Source organism: Amphibalanus amphitrite, unplaced genomic scaffold (genome assembly GCF_019059575.1).
Source record: "Amphibalanus amphitrite isolate SeventyFive unplaced genomic scaffold, NRLGWU_Aamphi_draft 000127F_arrow, whole genome shotgun sequence".
Taxonomy (NCBI): domain Eukaryota; kingdom Metazoa; phylum Arthropoda; class Thecostraca; order Balanomorpha; family Balanidae; genus Amphibalanus; species Amphibalanus amphitrite.
In genome coordinates, this window is record NW_024881622.1 from 766,922 (window position 1) to 792,711 (window position 25,790).

The window sequence follows — 25,790 nt, forward strand, 5'->3', positions numbered from 1 at the left end:
TCTTGTATTTGCGCCACATGAAAGCATCATATCTGGATTCAGGATGTCAAATAGTGTAAGAATGTGCAAAAATTTTGTCTGGTTCTTCGTGATGATGTGATTGAAGCAATGCTTTCAAGGGTAGGTAAGGATTTTGTTACTTGTTCGTAATGGTTATCTTGATGCTCAACTAAAATTAATCCTAACCTTGCCTACTAACCTATTAAGTTAAACTTAGTACCAATACCTACCAACCTACAACCTATTTGGATCTTTCATATACTTATAACATGCTGCTGCTTCTGCTAACATGCTGCGGAATGCTGGTTGACATGATGGAATGCTGGTATGCAGTGGCGGCGCCACGAATTTTCGCCAGTGGGGGCAAGCTTGAGGTGACCCGACTGTTGTCTGATACCCCGATCTGCAAAATCCATGAGCACCTTGTTCCTAGATGTTGCCAATTAAAAATTATTATGGTTTCAGGTTTCATGCATATTGCATACGTATTAACCCTCGCGGGCCCGGAACGGGGGGGGGGGAGGGGGCGTTTTTCGCCTCCCCTGGCGAATATTTGCGATACCTCATGAACGCTTATAAGTAGAAAGACGAAACTTGCTGTACCTTATCCCCCATAAATTTGAAATCTTTTGAAGCAAAACAAATTGGACCTGGCCTTCTTGATAACGTCTCAGGGCCGATTTTTCTAGACTCCTGCACGGCAAACTTTGGTGTGACAGACGCGAACTTCAACCAGCTGCCAAAAACAGAGTCTTGGAGATAAAGATAAATAACGAGCACGGTCGTGTAGCATTTGGCCTAGAAAAATACTTAAGTGACTTTGGTGACCTGAGGTCAGAGGTCAGGTCAACGACCCCGAGCTGAGGCTTGAGTTTTTTTTTTTCGCAAATAACGTCAATAAAATGGTCATAGAACTACGGCAGCGGTACCTTCGCATTCGTGTGGTCGAGACGCGTCGAATAACATATATATTGTTTGGAAAAGGTCAAGTTTTATGTTGACTTCACGTGACCTCGAATGACGTTTGGTTCACTTTGACACATGAAAGGTTGCAGAGCTGGGCGCGTTCCTCGATTTTCGGTAGTGCGTTAGCGTTCCTGCGTTCCTCCGGCCGCGGTTAGTGCGTTCCTGGAATAGCGTTCCTCATTTTTTTTTCGTTCGGTGCGTTAGCGTTCCTGCGTTCCTGCGTTCCTCCCTCAAAAATACCGCCGAACCACGCGGCGCGGGCCCAACCAAACACGGGGCGAATCGATCACAGAATACCCAGAATGGCGACGTGGGGCCGAAAAGCAACTCGACATCTCTTTTCCGAATCGAATATCTGAAATACGTTTTACGAACATCATCCGTAGGGTTTTCAACAAAAATACGACTTGCTTAAAAACAATAGTTAAGTTAAAAGATGTATCTTAGTAAAAGTTATCATATTTATTTTACACATTTAATGCCTGAAACTGAACCGAATAGTAAACATCACCACTAAAAATCTTTACACATTTAATGCCTGAAACCGAATCGAATAGTAAACATCACCACTAAATCTAAGCAAGCCTTCTTCGATTCGACCGACAAGTGGCGCCTCTACCGGCAAACACACGTACTCGAGATTCAAACATTTGACACAGAGGTCATTGGCAGCAATATAATTTTTCGGGTGGTTCCGCAAGAACGCAGGAACGCTTCAAAATTTCGGGTGGTGCGTTCCTCTTACTTGCGTTCCTTTGAAAAACCTTGCGTTCCTGCGTTCTTGCGTTCCTAAAAAGGGCGGTGCGTACGTACGGAAGAACGCAGGAACGCACTAAAGGAACGCACTTGCCCAGCTCTGAAAGGTTGTTTGTGATGATTTCGTAGCCGCTGATCACGATTCTGGCATCCATTTTGCTCTAAGCATTAATTTAGAGCCTCAGGATGGCAAAACATGTCTTAATTATTATGCCTGACTTAAATAAGTGAAATAGCCTCTAGCAAGGATACTCTCTTGTGACTTTAACCTTCTAGCAGCCTGGTATCGTAAGCTAAAGCACAAATAGGGGCCCGCTAAGCTTCAAAACATTTCAAAACATCTCGGAATTTAGCATACAAGATATAAGAAAAGTGCGAAGTTTGTGGTAAATTTTGATCACGACCGTGACCTTGACTTTGAATGTTATGCACATCATCGGAATCCTCAGACTATCTCCTTTCGTTTAGCATCCATTTTAGCCGGTTTTATGCACCATGCCGTCCTCTGGAACACGTACTTTGAGACCACTACAAAAGAGCCGGTTTTTGCCTTTGACCCTGACTTTTGACCTTGAAAATTGACCTAAGGTCAAAAAGTTAAAGGAAATAGTTCACTTTCACGAAATTATTTTTTTGCAATGGATTTATGATTTTTTATGTTCAAAATGATCAGCAAAGAAAATAAAACCTATTTATAACAAAAGATTATTTTCTATATTTTGATATAGGAAGAACTTTTCAGCTTCTGTCAGGCACACGCGATCCAGTATGAAAAGAGCATGGGTCCCGAAAATTCTTCAAAACTAGAGAAATTATCGCGGCCACCGGCATTTGGGCGATCTGCTGCTGCTGAATGTCCTTATTGATCAGTACGAGAATTTCTCTAGAGTTCTCGACTCTCGTAGATAATTTCTCTAGTTTCTGAAGAATTTTCGGTACCCATGCTCTTTTCATACTGGATGGAAATATATGCAAGGCACACATCCTCAACGCAAGACACCTTTTTCGGGACGAGAAATAGAATATCTTTGCCTAGGGTGATCGTTGGGCTGTAAAAGCTCCTGATTTATGCTCGTCTCAGCCCAGGCTACGGAACTGCTATTCCAGTTCAAAACCCATGTTAAAAAGTGAACTATTTCCTTTAAGGTGCTATAGAATCTTCTCGTAGATACCTTTCGTTTGGTACAGTCCACAGCAGAAGTAATGTGCGGTTTCAGTCATGGGTATGTTCTGCTTCTGAAGCTTAGGAACGATTAGCCAGACTGCAACGAGACTTTAACTGTAGCTTACATGTATCTTCACCCTTGCTGCAGCTACAACTTTGTCTATTGACGTCTTCTTTTCAATCAGTCTGCATTTAAAAATCGTCGGTCAAAGCCAGCCGTTGAGATTGGTAAAACCACACATTACTTTAGCGGTGGGCTGTACCATTTTTGGTTCCGTAGCTGCCTTATTTACGGAGTTAGACAGGGGGGAGGGCTACCCCCGGGCTGCGGTGGGTGGGATTACCCCCCTGGGCCCGGGCGAGTCGCGAGCAAATAAAACTATAAAACTAGATTGCGAGACACAAACCTGTGAAAATGTTATGTTGAGATGTAAAATGGTGCATTCCTCAAAACAATAATCAGTACCTAGTTCTCTTTTTTACCGTAGTGCGTATATGTGCGATTCTCTCACACACGATTGATACCAGAATAAGCTCCATTAGGGCGATCCACATACATTTCCAGCTAAATCGGATATACATGCCTACCTATCACATTTTGTCATACCTCCCTGAACTCAGTCTCAGTGACAGTCTAAGGGTCCCCAAAAGAGGATCATCTCTTCTCTGGGCGATTTTGACAAACTGCCTCTCAACCTTCTCGAGGTCAAGCTCGAGGGCAGCCTTCTGGTGAACGAAAATGAGTAGGAGAATGAGTGGGAGTACGAGATATGCGACAGACGATCCGAGAACGAACGTTCTGCTGATGCACTTGATACGGGGACCGTCAAAAACAGGCGTACAACTATAACCGCCTATCATGAATGTTGCACCGGTCTTCTGTTCCCATTTCAACATCAGCCAAATTTTGTGGGGGCAAAAACATAGTCTTGCCCCCACGGCCTCCTGCCAGTGGGGGCAGTCTGCCCCCACTGCCCCCACGGTGGCGCCGCCCTTGCTGGTATGACAGTGTTCCATGTTTCAGAATTTTAGGTGAATAACCACACATGATGGGGAAAATGTTTTCATCCTAAAAATATGACAAGTGGCTTTATTTCATCTTTGCTAAAAAAATATGTCAAAAGTTTGATTCAACAGCCAGCTGCCAGGTTACGCATGACTTGACAGTTGATGCATCTACTCTACATCATTTCATTTCAGATCCTGTGAAGGTTCTGACAAAATCTGAGGTAAAAATGGCATTATGCAGTTTTGCGGAAAGACTAAATCTATCTCATTTTGTCTTCAGATTTTTTTTTTATTGGGACACCCAATTGAAATCCAATTTTAGAACACTGTGACACCATGCCTGTGTGCCAAGTAAGAGGAAGGGTCTACAAGTATACATCAAGATAACCAATTATGGACAAGTTGAGACTTGAGTCATGAGCTCTTATTTGTGGTTACAATACCTTCAACTGCATGATTTTGCACAACTTCCATACAGGCATCCAGACTGGAAAAGGTTCAAGTCCATACTTATTCTGGTGCTTGAATATGGCAGTTCAAAGATGGAAGGCATATGATGCTACAAAATAAAAAAAAATAATTCAACTTACAAAAAATAGGTATTCATATCTATCCTAAACTAAACTAACCTAAACTTACCTAACCTAATCCAACCCAACCCAACCACCCCAACCAGCCCAGCCCAGCCCAACCCAGCCCAGCCCAGCCCAGCCCAGCCCAGCCCAGCCCAACCCAACCCAAAACCTACAGTCTAAAACCTAGAGCTAAAACCTGCAGCCCAAACTGGAAAACATCCATATGGTACGCCGGACGCCCGTGAAGCCGTCATGCGCCGAAGTTCGGCGCAAGCTATTTTGCAATTTGCGCTGAAATTTCTGCATTATTTGCGCCGAAGGTTAGTGCCCTTTTGCGTCAAAATTAAGCCACTTATACAAAAAGCACGTTTACATCTGCTGGCCAAGGTTTTATAAACCAGACAGAACGCTCTGGGCCTTAACCACTCCTGACTCCCATGTTTGAGCGTCCAAATTAGTTGATGTTTCCATGGAAGCTGAATACCACAATACGTGTAGCGCACTGTAGCATCGTGCCGTGAAATAAGGCTCGGGACGGAAGTTCCGGGGTCACAAAAATTGGTGTGGCGGTGTTGTCGCGGCTGGCGGGCTCCAGCAAGGGGTTTAAGTTTACGACACCACTCTTGTTTCAGGAGAGGTGTCAGCGATTCGAGACTACTTGGGCATGCGGGCAGCGGGGTCGGCGTGGCTGCCTGCGGCTGCGGCCACACATCTTGGCGTCCTGGAGGCGGAGATGCTGATGGTGGCATGAGTCATCACTGGCTGCCCGATTTCCATGCTCCAAGACTCGCCGTGAGGGCCGAGGCGGGCGTCGTGCCGATGGAGAGATGAGGAGGGATGCGCTGGCATCGCGCCTACTGGCGAAGGCGCTCTCCCTCCCGTCGGAGGACCCGCCGCGTCGTGGCGGAAGCCCCCCCCCCCCAACCGTGACTGAAGTCAGTGACCGGCTGGAGAGAGCGCGGGGGAGCGGTGTGGGACCACTGGAGTGGCGCTGCCCGCCGAGGCGCGCTTATCCACGAGACTGCCCCCGTAGACGCCAACAGACGGCGTCACGGTCCACCTGGACCTGCTGCCGATCGGGGCGTCCGCGACAGCGAGGAGGAGTGCTGCGGAGGCGTGACTGGGAGCGCTCCCCCAGCGTGCGACGTGGGCCTGGGTCGACGGGTCTGCGACCGGGGGAGTAATAGGAAGGCGGCGCTGGGGTCCTCACCGAGCACCCAGACAGTACAACATTGGTACTGCGGGAGGCGGCGCACACTGGTCGGAAACGCCCTCACGAGAGGCCACGGGCGATTCCGGAGTTTCGGATTATTTTTTATATAGATCGATTTGAAATTGATCAAATTATTATACTTAGGCCAAAAAAACTAATCCGGGTGACCAAAAATAACTGTAATCAGCCCCCGAAGATGGGGTTTCCCAGAACTCGGAAACTGACGCGAAGCAAGAGGTTTCTTGAGCCGGATATTCAGAGTCTTAATGCTGATAGACACCAAATTGAAATCCCACATATTATGCATCAAAATGTTCGTTATGAAGTTGCCGACTGGTCAGTGCAAAATTTTTGGTATACTTTTTCCCTAACTAAGATGTACTATAGCTTTTTTATGAAGACTCTCCTTCAGTGATTCTGGAATATAACTGCAAAGTTTAGGTAAGGAAACAACAGGTAGTCCCATCTAGTTCCACTCTGATTTTTTGTGAGATGAAGTAGGATTTAAATTTACACCAGGGCAACATAAAAGCTAACTGCGCATATTTGCGCAAAATTTGCAGGAGCCGCTCTTCGTACCCAACTACCGCCCGCCCCGCCCCAGTTTCGGCTCGGCCGCCGCGCCCGGCTTACGCTGACCTGTGTGGCCTGCACGCATCCATGCGTAGTTGACTGGTCATTAAAAACAGATGCGCTTGAGTTTATGAATTTTGTGAAAAGCGCGTTTTATGTATGCATTTATGTATGCATTGCTATCAAAAGCCTTCCACATATTGCGTGGCGTTTACGGCTTGCATTTAGTGCCTTGCTATTGGTAACCATCACTCGGCTGAAGAAAGTGGAAATTGAAACCTTCGTGAATATAAGACGCTGCAAATATAGGACACCTGTCACTGACGTCGGGTTACCTTGGGCCGTCTTTTTACATTAGACCACAATTCCGGTATTTAACCCTGGCCGGGCCGAATGGTTTTCTATATTGACCGGGGAGGGTTGGTACAACTCCCTCGCCGTTTCGCCTCTAATTGAGCTAGAGCCTCGCGGAAAAAACAAGCTTGTGTGCCGTTATAAGACGCAAAAATTAGGTACTACCCGATTTTAAGGTCTTAGGTCAGCCAGTGACCTCTTAGGTCAGGTAAGTGCCACAAGGCACGGGCTCGGGTTTAGGTTAATTACTTTGCCAAAAATGGTCGCCCTGCCGCGATTTTGGCATCATCGTGTTTGTCTAGCTCAGGCGCGTTGAATGCTATACTTGGTGTTCGGGTGAAGTCAACTTAAGGTGTTAACCTCGGGTCAAGGTCAGGTCGGAGCCCCTCAGGTCACGAAAATGGTTGAAGGAGGTCATATTGCATATCATTCGATTCGGCAGGTCCTCCTGAGTCCAATGGTGGCTTTCCCGTCTCTCTAGCTCCATCTGATCAGGAGTTATTGACGAAAAACTTATATGGCCTTAGTGACGTCATAAATGACGTCACGCAAAGTCAACAATGCTAAAGTCAAGCACTGGACATTGCAAGGAGTCATGAAACCATTCCCGGTGCCCGAATAGCAGCTCCCAATTTCCCTTGTTGACTTAAAGTGGTGCTAGATCCTGTATTATACTCAATTATGACGTCATAACTTAACAGATTCACGTCATATATTTAGTGCTTGACATCCAAATGATAGCTTACATATGACAGAGAAGGTATGCAAAGTTTTATGAAGTTTGCTTCACTAGTTGTGGAATAACAAGCAAAACACTTTTGCGGAAAGGCCGCTGGCCTCTCGCTGGAGCGTTTCCGACTAGTGTGCGGCGGGGAGGATTTGCTCCATTTACCGATCTGAGATGGTGGCGCCCAAAACGGCAAAGCAACATCTCCTGAAGCACCCGTCCTTCGAGGAAGACCCCATAATCATTTGCTCCGACTCGCAGGCGTCGCTGGCGACGCCACGAGGTGGACAAGTGGCCCAGACACACCCCCCCCTCATCCCCTAGGTGCCGCCATCTGGGAGTATATGATGGCCCTAGTGGCTGTAGGGGGCCGAAGAATCCACCATAGAAGGAGGGCGGCGATAGCCCGATTAAGCTGGGCGTCCAGTGGAGCCTCGGCTCTATCATGGGCATTGGGCAAGGACTCTGCGAGCACCCCCGTCTCCTCCATCTTCGACGGCACTCCAGTCAGAAAGCTGTCCCCACCCGAGTTTCCCAGCAGCATGGGCCACATGAAACCGAACAGCGCCGAGCCGCTCGACGCTGAGGACCAGGCGAGAGTAACAGTGAAAAGGTGAAACGCTCGAAACGGCGCGCGCCGCCGGCCGAGGGCGCCGAGCCGGCCCAGGCCGGCTGCGGGTCAAACAGAAGCCGTCTCCGCGGCGGCCGCCCAGTGACAGCGACTCGGACTGACGTCGAGGCACCGCTGCCGCCTCCGCCGACCAACCCGCCGCCCAGCAAGGGCAGTTTGAAGGCGGCTGCGCCGGTGAAGGTGGCGCGGCCTGGCAGGGGCCGCGGCCGGCCCACTCCCAGCTACCCGTCCCGCGAGGTGCTCAGTACCACCGACTCGTCCGATTCTGAGGCAGCGCCGTCGGCGGGCCGCCGCCAGCAGTGACGACGACCGGCTGGCGGCGTTCGCGCGGGACTTGTCCGACTCCTGGTACTCGGACTTGCCGCCCAAACTGGACGCCGGCGGCGTGAGCACCAGCAACGCCAATAAAAAGTCCACCTTCATCCGGCTCTTCTCGCACCGTGTCAAAAGGACTACGCCGCGCGGCCGGCCGGCCAACTCGAATGAGCGCAGCGAAGGGCACACGTCCCCGACGGCGGCACTGGCGCCTCCCGCCGCGCCGCTGCCGGCGTTGCTGGCAACGCCGATCCAGGCCCATCGATTTCTACTGTTTTGTTGCCTACGTGCCGCTGCCGCCGCTCAGCCAGCACAATGGCGTGCCGGTGTTGCGCTGTCGGATCGAAAAGCGGCTCGTGCAGCGGACGGACGGGTGCGGCCCGCGCGATGAGCCGCCGCCGCACACCGAGCTGCGCCGCGCGGACGTGAAGGTGGAGCTGGCAGCGGCCTGCTCAGTCCCCTCAACGGCGTCGACCGGCTCTCCGGCGATTTGCGGTCAGAAACGCCGCCGCTTCTGGGACCAAGGTGTCAGAGCGCGGCGCTGCCCGTGAGACGTTAAGTTAGCACAGGCAATGTCGTCTGCACTCCTTGCAGTTCATGTTGAATACACAACCATGTTGCGAAGTAATAGGCGCCGGGTTTTTCAGTTCATAGAACTTTTTCCCTGGCTATTACACCCCACAACCGAACACTGACACCTTGCACAAGTATGACTGTGTGTATGAATGTTAATAAATACATGAACCAATGTTGTGTTTTCGGTTCCAGTACCTTCTTTGGGCACCTCGGCAACAAGTAAGTAATCCGTTAGCTTTGCCACACCTAAGATAGGCTCCCACGTTGTTATTTGCTCCCGGGTTAACATAAACCGGTTTAACGTAACTTTTGCATCCCGGCCAAAATTGCCGGTTAACTGTCCCACCGCTCGAGACTGGCGCTAGGCTGGCCGAGCAAAAAAAAAGTTTGTCCGCGGCTTCGTCTTATTCGCAGCTGTTGGACACGGGGGAGGGGGAGGAGGGGCTGCATCGGACGAAAAGCGGGCTCTGGTATTAACTGGATTTTTTGCCAGCTGGCGCCGTATGGTGGCGCTAGCAGAGCTTCTTACATATCAATGCTAGATATAAATGAATGAATATTTACCAATCAATTTTTCATTTAAAGCCATTTGAAATATTTATGTCCATCCTACTACCGCGCTTAGGTATATCTAAAATTAAATACCTTTCGTGCGTCGCCAGCTGGCCAGCCAGCTGACGCAATCCAGCTTTTACCAAAGCCCCGAAAAGCGATGACGTGAGCCCTAATATTGGCTTCACCACACAATTTGAGCCAAGGCCCTATATACCAGGTAGGGTCGTCCGGCGATTCTACCTTTTCGTGACGTCAGCTCGTGACGTAATTTGGAGTCAAGTCTCGAAGCCCCGTTCAATCCCCATGTAAATGAGCGATTTTCGAAGCACTGTAGAATGAAGTCTGCACAAGATATATCAAACCTAAGTATCTTATCTGAAAGAGCAGACAATTTTCTGCAAGTTATCTTTAAAGTGTTTTTCGCTAAATCTTTTGCTTTTTTCACAAAAGCGTAAAATGTCCCCCCATGTCTCCGCAGCCTCCCTGCCGCCGGCCGCCGCGCGGTCGCGGTAGTGTAGTGGTTAGCGTGCCCGCGCAGTATTCCAAAGGTCCCGAGTTCGAATCTATGCGGTGCGGAACTTTAATTGCAATTCCAAGCTGAATATACGCACATCCATAATAAAATATTATTCGTATAGCTAAACTGTCACCAAGCTATCCATATAAATTGACTTCACCCAAAATATCGGCAAGATTCTATTAAAATATAAATTCAAATATGGCGGCTTGGACTGCCGCGTGCGTTAGGCTCCGCCCATAGCTCCGCCCACATGCGTGACGTCATTCGTGTTAGTGGACACGCAGAGAGATAGGGGACGACATGGGCCTGATTTGAGCCCTCAAACTGGAATCAGGTGAGCTCGAAAATGGGGATCAGGCTGAAAACTGGTATCATAGTGAGACTAGTTTTAGAGCTTGACACCGATAATGGGTACTGACTGAGCTCTGTTTCTGCGATCAATGATACCGATTTAAGGGATCGTATGAGCCCATGTGGCGCTAGCTCAGAAAGTATTCTCGAAATGTGCTGTCTGTTTTGAATATGGTACATTAGCCCGAAAACTGGTCTCTGAGCCCGAAAATCGGGACACTGTTTTCTCAGTGCACGAAAGAGAGCTCCTATGAATGCGGCAAAAAAGGCTGTTGCTATTCAGATGATAATAGATAAATTGAACAGAGACCAAGCCGGAATCCAGGCGATAGGATGTAAATGAACACCCCAAATTTGGGTTAATAATCAGTAGCGGCGGAACACCTTCAGTTAAGAGGGGGCACTGCCGACTTTTGGTCCCATTCTTTCCATGCAACGCCCATAGGGCTAATGTTGAAATGTCAAAATCAAAGGGGGGCACGGTGCCCCGGTGCCCTCCCCGTTCCGCCGCCTATGTTAACCCTATTAGTGGCAGGCTCCTGGCTACCCCATATTAGTGGCAGGGGGGGGGGCTGTTTACGACCCCCCTTGATATCTCGAGATCTAACCGGCCGATTTTCAAAATTCAAACGGCATTCGATTTGGCTCAACGAGATCTACATTTCTAAAACAAATAAAATTAAAAAATGTCAATAGGGGGGTAGAGGGGGGTAAAAACGGGCAAATTGCAGATACATTTTAGACTGTTTATCACGGCCAGGTTTCTGAACCAATCTTAACGCAACTTTTGCCGATCGATAGAGAATGAGCCAGGAATTCACATGGATCCTAAAAATATGCATTTTCAAAAATCATAGGCGGATACAGATCATTGAGATTGGGGGTACACAAAAAGTATAGTAAGTAAGGTTTTTGTTGGTACTGTTTCTAAAAAGGGTGGCAATGGTCTTGTTATGTTACAATTTTCTTAGGAGAGAACGACTAAAATTGTATTGGTCATGCATAGGCGGTGTCAGGGCACCTATGTTGGGAGGTAAAAATAACCCCCCTTTTTGGACGCCTGGATCCGCCTATTATAGCAAAAACGTGTCAAAAGAGGATGCACAATAACTTTGTATATGTTATCACATGATACCTTTCATTCACTGTTCGTAAAACTGGTGCAGCATCGTGATCTTCGCCCAAATGACTCGCTTCACGAATAGGACCCCCAATTCCCAGTGCTCTGGAGCCGCCCCTGGTAAAGTTATGAACTTGAAATTTTCAGGGAATGTGCCCAATTTAGCTTTAGGAAAAGTCAGAAAATTTCAGCATCGTAGCTTCAGTGGTTTCGGAGATATTCCCGAAAAACCTGAGGGGTGGATAAAAACAACCCCCCCTGCCACTAATAGGGTTAATAATGCGAACAATTTACAAATGAAACCGTTCTAGGAAAAGTTTAGACCTATGTATAACTTTAATCGTTCATGTGGATACCTATGCAATAAAAAGTAGGTATCCAGCACGGCATGACGCAACAAAGGGGGAGAGTTTGAGATAGCAGTATCTGACGAAATCCTCCTGGAAAATGAGGTTGTCAAAACGACTAATTTATCGTCAGTCAATCGTATTTTCAAATAGCCTGAGCACGCAGCACGAACGAATAATCCAAATCCAGATTCCCATTGTCCAGCCACTGAACGGCAGAGCTCCGGAACATTCTTTTCCGCACATCTCGGCTATCGATTCGGTTGCATCACACCCCCAGCAGGCGACCAATGAGAGCACAGCGGCGGCGGGATCAACCAATGAGCGGCCTGCATGCCGGGGTGTGTTGGGCCGACGTCAGAAATAAGTCCGACCCGGCCCACCCCTCGCCCCGGCCCGGTGTGTAAGCCGCTACGCTGTGCGGCACGGGAAGACGGTCGGCGCGATTGATAAAGGGTTGGAACTGAGGGGAGATTTGGCAGAGAACCAGACAGCAGTGCCAGGAGGGTCACAGAGCCGACCACCGTCCCAGAAATAGAAACTGGGCGTGCACATTGCACGTGAGTCGGAACGGTGACCTGGATAGCTGTGGACTGGCCTGGATAATAAAATAATAAGCTTGTGGACTGGCATGGATGATAATGAACGGACCATCTGCTGGAAACAGCTGGATAACGACAGTCGAGATTGATAGTTTATGAATATCGAAAGGTAGTAACCACAAAAGACAGAAGAAGACGTTGACGCCGAATGCACTGCTTAATAAAAATATCAATAACTGATCGGAGAAAACCGAGCGGTTTTTGAGTAAAGGAAAGCACATATCTAAGTGCTTTAATAAAAATACCACAAATGCCTATGTCAAAGAAAAAGCAAATATATCGTATTATGCATATGCACTATTATGCACAAGCGATAACACATTTGTCAACGCAAAATGCACTAGCGACCGCTATGAAATCTTTCGCATAAAACTTTTATTTAGAAAACTGGGCAGTCAGCCTCATTCGTAAGCTATAGGTAGTTTCTCTGCGTTGACTTAATAACCACTAAAAGTAAAGCATTATAGTTCTCGCAAAATGTCTGTTGCATCCATAGCGTAAAAACTTCCTTCATACTTGTATTAAAAATAGATAGTTAGGTATATGTGAGATCGCATTCCAAGTCCTGCATGACACACAGCCCAGCACCTGCGTGGTTAATTGCCATCGCAACGCTCAATCACAAACGGTCGTCGACTCCATCCGCTGAGGAGGGCCCGGTGCGCGGGCCACTGCCCTCGGCTACTCCACTCACCCTGGCTGAGGTGGGCGTGGTGACGATGGTGCCCCTCTCCGCCTCGGCACCGGGCAGCCTCAGACACTCGGGCATTGCCTCCGCTATCGACCTGCGTGGTCCCGTTCGACGCTGGCCGGCCCGCCGCACCGTCTAACGACCTTCAGTCGATCGCCGGCCGCCGGCACCGACGCCCTCCGGCGCGCGGCCCACGCGCGTGCGCCGACCCATCGAGCCAGCCGACACGGCCGACACGTGACCCATGACGTCACAGCGTCGCCTGCGACGTAGCCTGGTGGCCTGATATGCTGGCATGACCGGGCTCTGGCCAAATCTGTCCCTCGGCGTAGCGGTGTCACGAGCAGAGCGGAGCGACCGGAGATGTGGACGAGAGATACTCAACACAGAACGTAGAAGTTCCCACAAATCGATAGGTGGGACTATACTCTTACTTAGGGTGAATAGGTCAAAAACGCCCCCATTAAGCGCGAAACCTTCTGACACTCAACCCAACCCAGATTACTCAAACCTTTGGGCACCATCATGTAGCTCATTCTTTTTACTACGCTTTGAGACCAAGAAAAGACACTTGCGTGTGGTATTTAACCCCCCAAAAAGGTTTCCGCATACCCTTACAAAAGGGCGTTTTGCCCCACACCCTGGGTAATACGCCCACACCCATGTGCAAAGCGCCCCCACCCCATCCATCAACAGAAAATGATGAACATGGCAGAACTTGACGTCATTCTGACGTCATTTGTGGTCAACCTATCATAGCCTTTGGAATAAAATGTTGTTGCAATGTGTAAAATGGATGCCCGGAGGAGTCCTGAAAGTTTGGTGACGATATCTGCAGTCGTTTAGGATATATTAGCAAAAAAGGACAGGGAGAGGCCTTTTCGGCCCCGACCTACAGGGCGCTTCCCTGCACTCTCACCACCGTGCAAAACGCCCCCCTTTCAGAAAACTGGGGGCGTCTTGCCCCATACATCGAGTAGGCGTCTTTCCCCATCCACCCCATTTCCGGTCAACAAAATATTGACAAAAACGCGCCACTAACGCCGCAGCATAATACATTCAACAGAATGACAATAAAACGCAGTTTTGAGTGATGTGCACAATAGCAAGTTTTGTGATATAAAGAGGGCATCAAAAGCTTAGGAATCTTCTGTAAAAACAACAAAAACAACACTCAAAACCAACATCAGCACCTACCCACGCTGCTCCTCAAGACGCAGAACCGGAAATAGAGAACTACGTAAACAAGCAGCTGACTGTTCTGAAAGACAGGATAAAACACCTATCCGTCGATAAGATCTACGATTTTTTTAGGGGAGGCGTTTAACCCAGGGGTGCGTTTTCCCCACAGTTACCCTATGCATGAGTTAGTCAATTGATACAGGTTATTCGATTTATTAGTATTCGGCGCTATGTGAAGCTTCGTGGACATTTTTTTAATATTCGCGTCCAATAAAAACAAAGAGTCGATTGGTCGCTAAAAAGGATGCCCCAGCGAATGGGAACGTTAAGTCGAATAAGGCGCTAGCATTTGTAAAATTAAAAATGTAAACATCTTAGGGAAAACTGCCGTTGGACGGTGCGATAAATTTCACACTGAGACACATTAAAACCAAGCTAAAACGATATGGAGCGGGTTTGTTTTGTATCGTTTAATAGCGTGGCTTAAAGAACGATAGAGACCTCCAGGTGTTATTCAACGGTTAAAAGGATTTTAACTAACAGATTAATTTCATCCACGTACAATTCCACTGTCGGCAGTGTAGACTGCAGGTCATGGAAAAATCCAACTCAGTGTGATGTTGACCCAGGACAGGACGGTAGTGACGGAGCCCTTCACCTGTGTAAACAGCGGATGGGACTCTCCATCGAATTTCCACCAGTCTTCTGAGCAGATCTCGTGACCAGGCCTCGGGCTGAGTCACGATTTGCACGGTTCCACAAATGCCGTAGTTTGAGCCGCTACTAAACACGACTGCGATGGAAAGTTGGGCTTACGAAACCCGGATGTCCGGTGAGACATGAGTTTAAACTAAACGCAAGACGTCGGAGACAGGTGCAGGCGGTCGATTGTTACGTCAGCTGTTGTTGAAGGTCAGGCTTGGCACCGGTGTGCCAAAGACTGAATTCCAATTGCATGCCACATTCTACGAGAACATTCTCGTAGAACATTCTAAGCCGAATGATACATGTGTTGGACAGATAGGTAGGTATAGAATCCGTTTTATAACAGGGGACGGTGCGCACTCCAGTCCTAAGGTTCCTTTTTTATTTCCAAAACCTTCGTATTTCGCCTTATGTGTTGTTTTTCTATTGAAAGTGATTTATAAAACAAACATGCCATTTGCATAGGACCAAGTCAGCGATAACCTTAGGTCATTTGCCGGTCATGTCGAAACACTATCACAGCAGACATGAAGTCTGAAGTCTGAACATGCGTAGACCGGAGTATGAATACTTAACCCTCGCCGGCACAGGCCATTTTGCGTCCTTCGACGGCACAAGGGGGGTATTCGTAATACGTGTCAACCGCCTCTGACAGCTTCGTAACATGTTACAAAGGCACCAAAACTACTTCGTAAATATTCAAATGGTTGCTAAATTCGAAATCAGCTCCAAAAACTAGCATAGAAACATGTAAAACTCGAAAAGTGAACCGAGGTCACCAAAGGTCAATGACCTGACCTGACCTTCAGGTGACCTTGACATCCACCCTAATGCATGGGAGCAGCATCAAATCACATGTTTGAACGTTTGAAACCACGAAAAGCTTGCAAACGCGCGGCTAATGCGAGCCGACATACGCCGAATCGCGATTCCGGCCAAACATGGTCTCGGAAAGTAGGTCACAGGTCAAAGATCATTTGGGTCAGGGTCATGAAATAGGTGTAAAATTGATCAATGCGAGGGTACTGAAAGTTTCGTCGCGATCGGCCGCTTTTTACGCGAGTTATTCGCGAAAAACCTTAGGGGGTGCATCAACCCCCGTGTGCCGGCGAGGGTTAAAGGAAATAGCTCACTTTTAACATGAGATTTTGAACTGGAATATGCTTGGGAAGGCTAAAGAGAATGCCTACACATTGCAAGACCATCCGATGGAACTCCACGCCGCTTAACCTGGAGGTCAACAAAGGTCACGGGCTCCAAATTTGAAACCTGAACTGTAGGTTAGAGTGCGTTTTTTTTCTTTCACTAGGTATAGCGGTTCGCAAGAAAAAGCATACCTAACTACCTACGGTGCGGCCCCGGGCCCTGACTATCGAATTGCCTCTGTCTCGAGTATCGATCAACAAAAATGGTGTTCTTTTGATCGCTAGGTAGGTATTAGTTCTAATCCCGAATCCGATATTCAAGATTTGCTGTGAGTGTTTATTCGACACGACCCGTAAGTGACGTTATAGATCATTGTTATAGATCATTCAGTGATCTTTAGATTACACACAGTGATAACTGGAAAGTAACTTCAGGTCAGGGCGATCACATCACTTGGAGCCCTTTTCAGCGGTAGCGGCGGTGCACCTTCAATTAAGGGGGCGGGGGGGGGGGGGGCACTGCCAACTTTTGGTCCCATTCTTTCCATGCAACGCCCATACAGCATAATGTTAAAATGGCAAAATCAAGGGGGGCACGGTGCCCCGGTGTCCCCCCCCCCTCCCCGTTCCGCCGTCTACGCTTTTCAGCGCTCTTAACTCCATGACTGGGTTTACAGTCAACTCCATGACTGGGTTTACAGTCTGCTGTCCATGACCTTTTTCGACCTGCTTAGGTCAACGGCTAAGTGCGTCGCCAAATGGTTTCGAGCATGCAATATGCAATTTTCAAAGGTAGCTCACGGTCGTGTGCAAGCTTAAAATCGATCCCAATTTTTCCGACTCTGGGCAGAATTGGGGAAGAATTTGGCCGGCCGAATGTATTTCAAGGACTGTCTAGACGATGTCGGTGAAGAGTAATATCGGCTGTGTAACAGACGACAGGCGTTATCATAATATAGGTAGTGTTTTGTGCCTAAATAGGTAAACCGCTTACCTCCTTTTCCACGGCGCTGCTCATCTCGACAGTACAGCCCACAGCAAGTTGTATGCGTATCCACCAGTAAACAGATACCTACAGTAATGGTAGAACGACGCTGGCCACACTTCGGCACTACTCAGCGGGCACTTCACCGAACCACGACCTCCTCCGCACCACTGAGCTGAGATATACTCGAGCGGAGAGTGTGATCGCCCTGTGCCCGCGGGCAGGCGCGTCAAGGCTGTTATCGGCCCTCCCCACGCGGTGTTGGTGGAGTGGGCCCTGATAGCGTGCATGCAGAGCAACGATGATTGCACAGGAGCGTCAACATTGCGTGGAGTGATTCGCTGTTTTTGCACTAGTTGTTATGCTTCGATTGGGCCGTATGTGCGTAGATATACAGGGTGTAACGAAATTATCCGGACATCTATTTTTTCGCCATATCTGCTCGCACAGTTTCTCTTTTAATGTCAGAAGCTGGAAAATTGGATGAATGCATACCTCTGGTATCTGCTCTCAACTCAGCAGTGACCTAACCTTGCGAAATGACTCTTGCTCTGAGTAAGAGTCGAGTCGCCGACGGGTTCATTTGACAGTTTTCGTTTAAGGCAGTGGAGAGAAAGGAGTACAGTCTCTCGTTTCGTAGTAAGGCTACGTGTTGGTGGCATGGTGGCATGAGCCAGAAGCTGGTCTGTCAGCAGCTGGACATCAGCAGCAGCCAGTAGCACATCTGCTTGAGGCGTAATAAGCTGGGACTTGGTGGCAGACTCAGCCCGGCCTCGATCGCAAAAGGCGCCCTTTGCCAAGTGGTGAGGAGAGTTGTCAAGATAGCGACAAGGAAACGGCACCAATTAATCCGCATACTGACTCGAATTCTTACCAAGGCAGATAATAAGAGGTCCCACATCATGATTCACCGTTACCCGCCCTTTAGCTTGGTTTTACTGCCCTTCAAACTGGAAAAGACAATGAAATTGACGGGAAAACAACCAGTCCACCACCTTTGGCTTCAGGCCAGGGCGTGTCCACTGGTCGAAGGAAGACACGAATGAGGTGACCTGGTCGGATGGGAAGCTGTTCGAGCTGCGATACCCGTTGAACCGTCAAATCGGCTGTCGCGGCCACGCGCCGGCCTGTGCTCGACGGTACACCGCTCCGCGCGGCGCCCGACTCTCCTCTGGCGGAGCGGACTGTAGACACTCCTTTCTAATCAGACCAGCGGGTCCACGGCATTTGGGTGAAATGAAACTCGTGCCACCCTATTCAACACAAGTAGGCGAAGGGCTTTAGGCAGATCGATCGAATATGAAGGATGGCCACAATTCAGCAGCCAGGAGCCACGGCAATTCAGCGTGACACAGGTGAGAGATAGAAGTCACAATTCAAGCGACAAGGAGGCCCACAATTCAGCAGACCAGGAAGGGTAAAATGGGAAGGTTAAGTGAGTAGAGATAGAAGTCACAATTCAAGCGACAAGGAGGCCCACAATTCAGCAGACCAGGAAGGGTAAAATGGGAAGGTTAAGTGAGTAGAGATAGAAGTCACAATTCAAGCGACAAGGAGGCCCACAATTCAGCAGACCAGGAAGGGTAGAGGAGTGAAGGTAAGGTAACTTGTGTAGAATGAAGAGCTGCGCACGCGCCGCACACGCCCGATTCTAACTCCGCCCGCTCACTGTTGTTCACTGTGTCTCGTTGCTTCCACACTTCCCGACACAGCACTGAAGAGGTATTTCTGTATTGCGGAGCGACGACCAAGACGAGACAGGCGCACGTCCGCATTGGGCGGAGGCCAGAACAGAACAGGACGGGAAACATGTTTACATCAGCTTAAATATGACGAAAAATGGGGTCACGACGAATAGCGCAGATGGGGAGGCTGAATAGATCCGGAAACGAAGGGAGAAGAAAAACACGTCTAGCGACGCGCAGCGGTCCCAAAATAGCCGCACCTGGCCGGTCCGCGCGCCTACCTGGGACGGGGACGCCGGCGTGGACAATACACATTCCAGACGCCGCCGTCAAAAACAGGGGGGCCGGTCTCGGCCCTCCCAGGCTGCGCGGCGGCGGAAGGGTCAGGCGGCCCGGTCAGGCCGGGCCCGGGCGGCCGGCGCCCTCGCGGCCGGCCGGTCCCGGCGGTCTACCTGGCCGGCGACGAGCCACAGCCGGTGCATATACATTCATACGTACATGCGGCGGTCACATCCCGCCCCCCGTGTTCGACTCCACGAGAACACTAAAACACAGTACCGCCGCTGATGTATCGGCTGATAGACGGCCTCGACTGGGCTGCGTCTGGAGAGGGCGAGCAATCGTCGGCTTTCTCTAACCGGCTGGCGCGAACGAAACACGATACACGTATTTACATGACTGTTCTCAGCATTTGCACACTTCACTTCCAGCACCTCAATCTTGACGCCGGGCCATCTATCCTCGCATCGTTCTGCCGCCTTGATCTGGACAGAACGGACTCATCCATCTGGTCCCGGTAACAAACACGACTCCAACACGCCGCGGGACATGCGGCCGCTCGCCCGCGTGACCCAGCTGGGTCACGCGGGCGAGCGGCCGCATGTCCCGCGGCGTGTTGGAGTCGTGTTGGAGACTGTGGCACTGGCTGGCTGTGTTTGGTCCTGGAAGCTCCTGTAGGTCCCGATTCCCCTTTCTTTTCGGACAGGAGCTCTCCAGCGCTGACTCTGCTCTGGACAAACATCACCTGTAGCGCCGGATCTGGGTCGAGGACATGCGCCGCCCCCGGTGCTGCTGCGTCTGCTCCCTCGTTGCCTGCATCAGGCTTTGTCACGGGGTCATCAGGTTGTCGCGACCTGACTGGCCGGCTTCCATGGAGAAGGGCGTGATGTCGGTACTTGCAGCCATCACTTTCACAGCGCCTTGCCTTTCCGCAGTCTGCCACGCGATGGCCCTTCCTGAGGCAGTAGAGGCACAACCGCTGGCTGAATGCGTGCTCGAGCCTGACATCAGGAGACTTCCCGATGAAAATCTGACACTGCTGCAGATCGTGCTGGTCTTCACATGCCGAGCACTTCTGCTTGTGCTTTGGATTGGCGGCTGTGAAGAAGGTTTGTCTTTGGACGGTCTCATCGGCGCGTTCCTTTCTTTGCCTGCCGCCGACTTCTTCGCCGCCCCCTTTTCCCGTTGGGCAGCTTCTGCTGATCTTCACTTGGGTCCGTAGCCACGAGTCCACATCTACGAGTGATGGTCTGGTCGGCTTCAGTTCCAGCGAGAACTTTCCCCACTCTCTTCTCAGGTCCCGAGGTAGTTTTTCCACCGTCCGATGCAGGCTATTACTGCTGTGAAGATCAGCGTCTGCCCCCATACTCTGGAGGATAGTCACAGCGCAGTGTACCGTCGCTTGGAATCTTTCCAGCGCTTCTGCATCATCTTCCATCGGGTCTGGGGCGTTGAAGATGCTGTTGAGGTTGTGTTTGATGATATCGTCATCTTGACCAAACCGCTCCTCGAGGGCTTTCAACGCTTGGTGGTACAGGCTTCCATCGTATAACATGCCAGAAATTGTCTGCTGCGCCAGTCCACTCACCGATGACTGAAGGTGGGCGATCTTTTCTGTGTCGGAGAGGGACGGCTGATCGTGCACCAGCGCTTTGAACAATCCGCTCCATCTCGGCCATTCTGACGCCTTACCACTGAAGGTCGGAAGGGTCAGTTTTGGGATACTCTTCGCGAAGGCTGAAAACGGAGCTGCACTCTCTGCGCGCTGGGTCTGACGCGGACTGCGCAGCTCTCCTATCCATGACGTGTGGTGCCTCATCTGGTGAGATCCTGGACCTTTGACCAGCTTTTCACGACATGCCTCCATTTCATTGCTTGGTGCGGTGGTTGTCCTTTCTAACGATGGCTGTACTTCTCGCTGATGACTTTTGTCTCCGGCTTCTTCTGTTGCAAACAGCTCATCTTCGAAATCGTTCCTCCTTTCGTGTTGGAAGTCATCGTTGAGCTCTCTACGCAGATCAGCTTCGAGCTGGGCTGCTTCAGCTTCATCTTCAGCATCTTGAAGCTGTCTTCGTCTTTCGGCTTCTCTCTCCTGGCGCTGCTCTTCTTGCCTGCGGCGCTGTTTCTCCTCTTCTCGACTTTCTTGCAGTCGCTCTTCTTCTTGCCTGCGCTTAAGCTGCTGTAGGCGTAGTGCTTTAATCTTTGATGCAACCTCTGCTTCGACTTGAGATGCTCTTGAGACGGCACTCGTCTGGCTCTTCTGAGCGACAGAAACGACAGAGCCGGCGTCTGATGGCGGCTCATCTCTGCGCTCTGCTAGATGCTGGGCGATTCTTTGGGTGATATCATCTCGATCGCGTTCTGCCTTAGCACAGTACTCCTCTGCATCAGCCTTATCTGTTTCAGACGACAGGCAAGCTTCCAGTGCATCATTCGCTGTGATGATGCCTTCTAACGCCGCATCGACTGTCTCGTACAATGCTTCTAAGGTTGAGCGACTTCCACGAACGGCGATGAGTAATTCTGCTCTGTGGCACGCGCGGGAAAAGGCTGCCAACTTCTGTCCTCTTTTCCGGCGCAGCACCTTCAACTCCTCGCTCACCGCTTCATGACGCTTCTCTCTTGGGACGCTCTCTTCCAGGTCTGCTGCAGGAGGCTGTTCTGTTTCTCCTGTTGCTGACATGTTGCCGGATGGATCCGGCCCGGAGGACCAGTAAATGTCGCGGCCACGCGCCGGCCTGTGCTCGACGGTACACCGCTCCGCGCGGCGCCCGACTCTCCTCTGGCGGAGCGGACTGTAGACACTCCTTTCTAATCAGACCAGCGGGTCCACGGCATTTGGGTGAAATGAAACTCGTGCCACCCTATTCAACACAAGTAGGCGAAGGGCTTTAGGCAGATCGATCGAATATGAAGGATGGCCACAATTCAGCAGCCAGGAGCCACGGCAATTCAGCGTGACACAGGTGAGAGATAGAAGTCACAATTCAAGCGACAAGGAGGCCCACAATTCAGCAGACCAGGAAGGGTAAAATGGGAAGGTTAAGTGAGTAGAGATAGAAGCATAGGTGTAGCAACGTATCTCTTTGGTGAATGATACCTTTCACCAAAGTTTTAGATTGGTGAAGGATCCTTCACCAATGTTGAGCAATGCATGTGAGGGTCTTCACCAATGCTTAGAACGACTGGGTTCGACTGAGTTTGTCCAAAGCGTGCTGCCTGTGTCCAATCAAATTCCGAATTGGGTATTGTAGGACAAAATCGGAATTCCGAAGGTCCAAGTTCCGATTAGCACCACTAGTGTGCTAGTGGAAGCGTTTCAGTCAGTTTTGTGTTTGCTTTGCACACACGAGTGACGAGACTCATAATGTTACCGGCTGATTTTCGTATTTCTTTCACTATAACATTGCTTGTAGTCCGTACATTTTTAAGTTGCAATGATATATTGACGCGAATCGAGCATTAGCAGCGGTAAGCAGCGCAACGCAAAGACGTAACCGTCCGGCGCCGGCAGTGAAAATCGGCCGGCACCGCCCGCGTCGCCACTCCGGAGGGATTTTTGACTGTACACCCCTGTTACTAAAAAAGAGGTTGCACACAGATTTACTCATTGCTTTCATGGCAAGGTGCAGAATTCAATTTTAGGCATGTACTGTACTGAAAATTTGACGTTAACCCGCGACCTGGTGGGGGGGGGGGCTATTTTTTGCACCCCCTCCAGACTTTTCTATATATCTCCAGAACCGCTGCGCCGATCGTCACCAAACTTTCAGTACCCTCCCGGATATCAATTTTACACATTGTGACCAAATATTTTTTCCAAAGGCTATGATAGGTTGGCCGGAAATGACGTCAGAGTGACGTCATATTCTGCTGTTTTCGACCCAAAAAAGGGTTTCGCGGGAAGAGCTATCAGGCCTATAGCTTTGCAAATACAGAAAAATGATAAAGACATAAAAGCTGTAGAATTGACAGGGCTACAAAACTGCTATCTCGGATTTTTGAAATGTTTGGATTTTGACCCCCAAAAATAAAAAAATATATTTTTTTCGATAATAAAATAATCGAAAAATCCAAAAAGTGTTTTGAATTTCGCAAAAACCAGAATATCCTTACCATCTTCCATCCACATACCAAATTTAAGATTGATAACTCCTTTTTTGGCGAAGTTATAGCGAAAAAACTGTTCAAAATTGATGACGTCAAATTTTCAAACTCACTTTTTAGCAATCCTAGACCCCGTAGCGCAAAACAAAGACCACCATTAGACTCCCCGTGACGAGCTGCATCGTATAAATACCCATTTTATGCAAAACTATCAACTTTAAAATTTGACCTTTTTTGGCCTGACCTTGACCTGACCTTGACCTGAACTTCACCAGAAAGTGACCTAAGCCGTACCTGATAGTCTTATAACCAACACCATTGAGTTGAAAATGAAAAATTGGCCATAAAACATGCATCACACAACCTTAGTAAAGTTGGGCTCATGTGACCTGACCTGTGACCCTTGGTGACCTGACCTGTGACCTGACCTGGTATTGTCAGTGACCTCTAATAACAACATATCTACTAGGCAACTGACGCCCTATCGCTGATTCTCACCAAAATGCGTTTTCCTCGGTGTTATAGCGCATTCCCTAGAAGACCCGTGAACGGTGAAACATTTCATCTTTGACCTGACCTGTGACGTCATCGGTGACCCAGAGGTCAATGAAATTTGGTTTCCTTCGACAAATTTGACAGGCCTTTCGAACGCCGTTTGAATTTTGTGAATTTTGCGGATCCGTCCAGTAGTTTCGGAGATACCAGGGGGGGGGGGGGCAAAAAAATAGCCCCCCCAGGTCGCGTTATAAACAGACCCCACCAGGGCGCGGGTTAATTAGATGATAATGGCGTGAGATATTTGCGAGAAAAAAAAAACAGGAGGGGTTGGCAAAATTCGCCCCCCCCCCCCCTCCACTTCGGCAAGGTCCTGTACTTTCTCAGAAGGGTCAGGTGACATCCTTCACTAATATTTTTGGCGCTCCTACACCCATGGATAGAAGTCACAATTCAAGCGACAAGGAGGCCCACAATTCAGCAGACCAGGAAGGGTAAAATGGGAAGGTTAAGTGAGTAGAGATAGAAGTCACAATTCAAGCGACAAGGAGGCCCACAATTCAGCAGACCAGGAAGGGTAGAGGAGTGAAGGTAAGGTAACTTGTGTAGAATGAAGAGCTGCGCACGCGCCGCACACGCCCGATTCTAACTCCGCCCGCTCACTGTTGTTCACTGTGTCTCGTTGCTTCCACACTTCCCGACACAGCACTGAAGAGGTATTTCTGTATTGCGGAGCGACGACCAAGACGAGACAGGCGCACGTCCGCATTGGGCGGAGGCCAGAACAGAACAGGACGGGAAACATGTTTACATCAGCTTAAATATGACGAAAAATGGGGTCACGACGAATAGCGCAGATGGGGAGGCTGAATAGATCCGGAAACGAAGGGAGAAGAAAAACACGTCTAGCGACGCGCAGCGGTCCCAAAATAGCCGCACCTGGCCGGTCCGCGCGCCTACCTGGGACGGGGACGCCGGCGTGGACAATACACATTCCAGACGCCGCCGTCAAAAACAGGGGGGCCGGTCTCGGCCCTCCCAGGCTGCGCGGCGGCGGAAGGGTCAGGCGGCCCGGTCAGGCCGGGCCCGGGCGGCCGGCGCCCTCGCGGCCGGCCGGTCCCGGCGGTCTACCTGGCCGGCGACGAGCCACAGCCGGTGCATATACATTCATACGTACATGCGGCGGTCACATCGGCCATGTGTGGGCTGCCAGCAGCTCGAATGTGCCGGCCGTCGCCGGCGTCAAACATCCGGCCAAAATCCAGACCTGGAGCATGTTCAGCTGCTGTGTAATATTCAAGCTGTTCATGACGACACAGATAACCACTATCAGTGACGAGTATTACCGGCGCAACATCCTGGCTAGCGATTGGTTGGAGCCACTCAACCAGACGGCACAGGATGGCTCGGTTTCTGAACGTGTACCGATGCCTGATTCAAGCCGCGCAGTCTTCATACGGGGCGGAGCACCACCTTCAAGTCCCTAGCAGAATGAGAAGTGATGCCGAGAGGACCTTTTTGTTCTTCTGGGCTAAAGGGCTATGGCTTGGAAATAGTTCCCATACAATTCCGTCGATATATTATGGACTATTGTCCATCAGGAGATGAATGAGGGGACACCCGCCACCAGCGCCGCCCAACTGCGGGCACAGGTTAGTAAGGCGCTACTCTATATGAAACCCACTGTGCTGGAAAATCCAGTGGCTGGAATGCTCCAAAAATGTGCACCTGCGCTCTTATGAAAGGTGGCTATATAATAATTCAAAAGGGAAAATATCAGAATGTCTTGCTTCTTAATTACAGCGCGAAGAAAGATGTCCGGATAATTTCGTTACACCCTGTACGGCCAATACAGACAAGTCTGAAAACATCATTATCAGGAGTAAGACTTATAGGATCACATTCGCAATCTTATTAGGACTCCTTTTATAATCACATTGGGGCTCCCATTTAATCTGATCTACATATTACGATTCGAGTAAAATCGAGTATCGACCACACGTCTGGTCTCAGTTCGTTGCTCTTGACACATCTGTTATTGTTCAGGGGCTGACGAGTGTCCCTTTGCTCGTCCTTCCCACTGCTGCCGAGATCACTGTCGGATGCTGGGACGTAAACGTCAACACCCCTGCAGGTCAGCAGTGGCCATCACCTGACGACGT

At 49.7% G+C, this 25,790-nt stretch overlaps 1 protein-coding gene across 3 annotated transcripts in view; it reads right to left on the reverse strand.

The window, feature by feature from the left end:
* LOC122381793 (hexokinase type 2-like) overlaps positions 1-17,278 on the reverse strand; it is a 35,897-nt gene extending 18,619 nt beyond the window's left edge. The window contains exon 1 of one of the 3 annotated variants that reach the window (XM_043366435.1): positions 17,072-17,278. In XM_043366435.1, the coding sequence (XP_043222370.1) occupies positions 17,072-17,095 (24 nt within the window). In that variant the 5' untranslated portion in view covers positions 17,096-17,278. Of the gene's footprint in view, positions 1-13,048; positions 13,260-17,071 lie in introns of those variants that run through there. The other 2 variants (XM_043366434.1, XM_043366436.1) reach the window with 2 other exon arrangements.
* Positions 17,279-25,790: the final 8,512 nt, after the last annotated feature.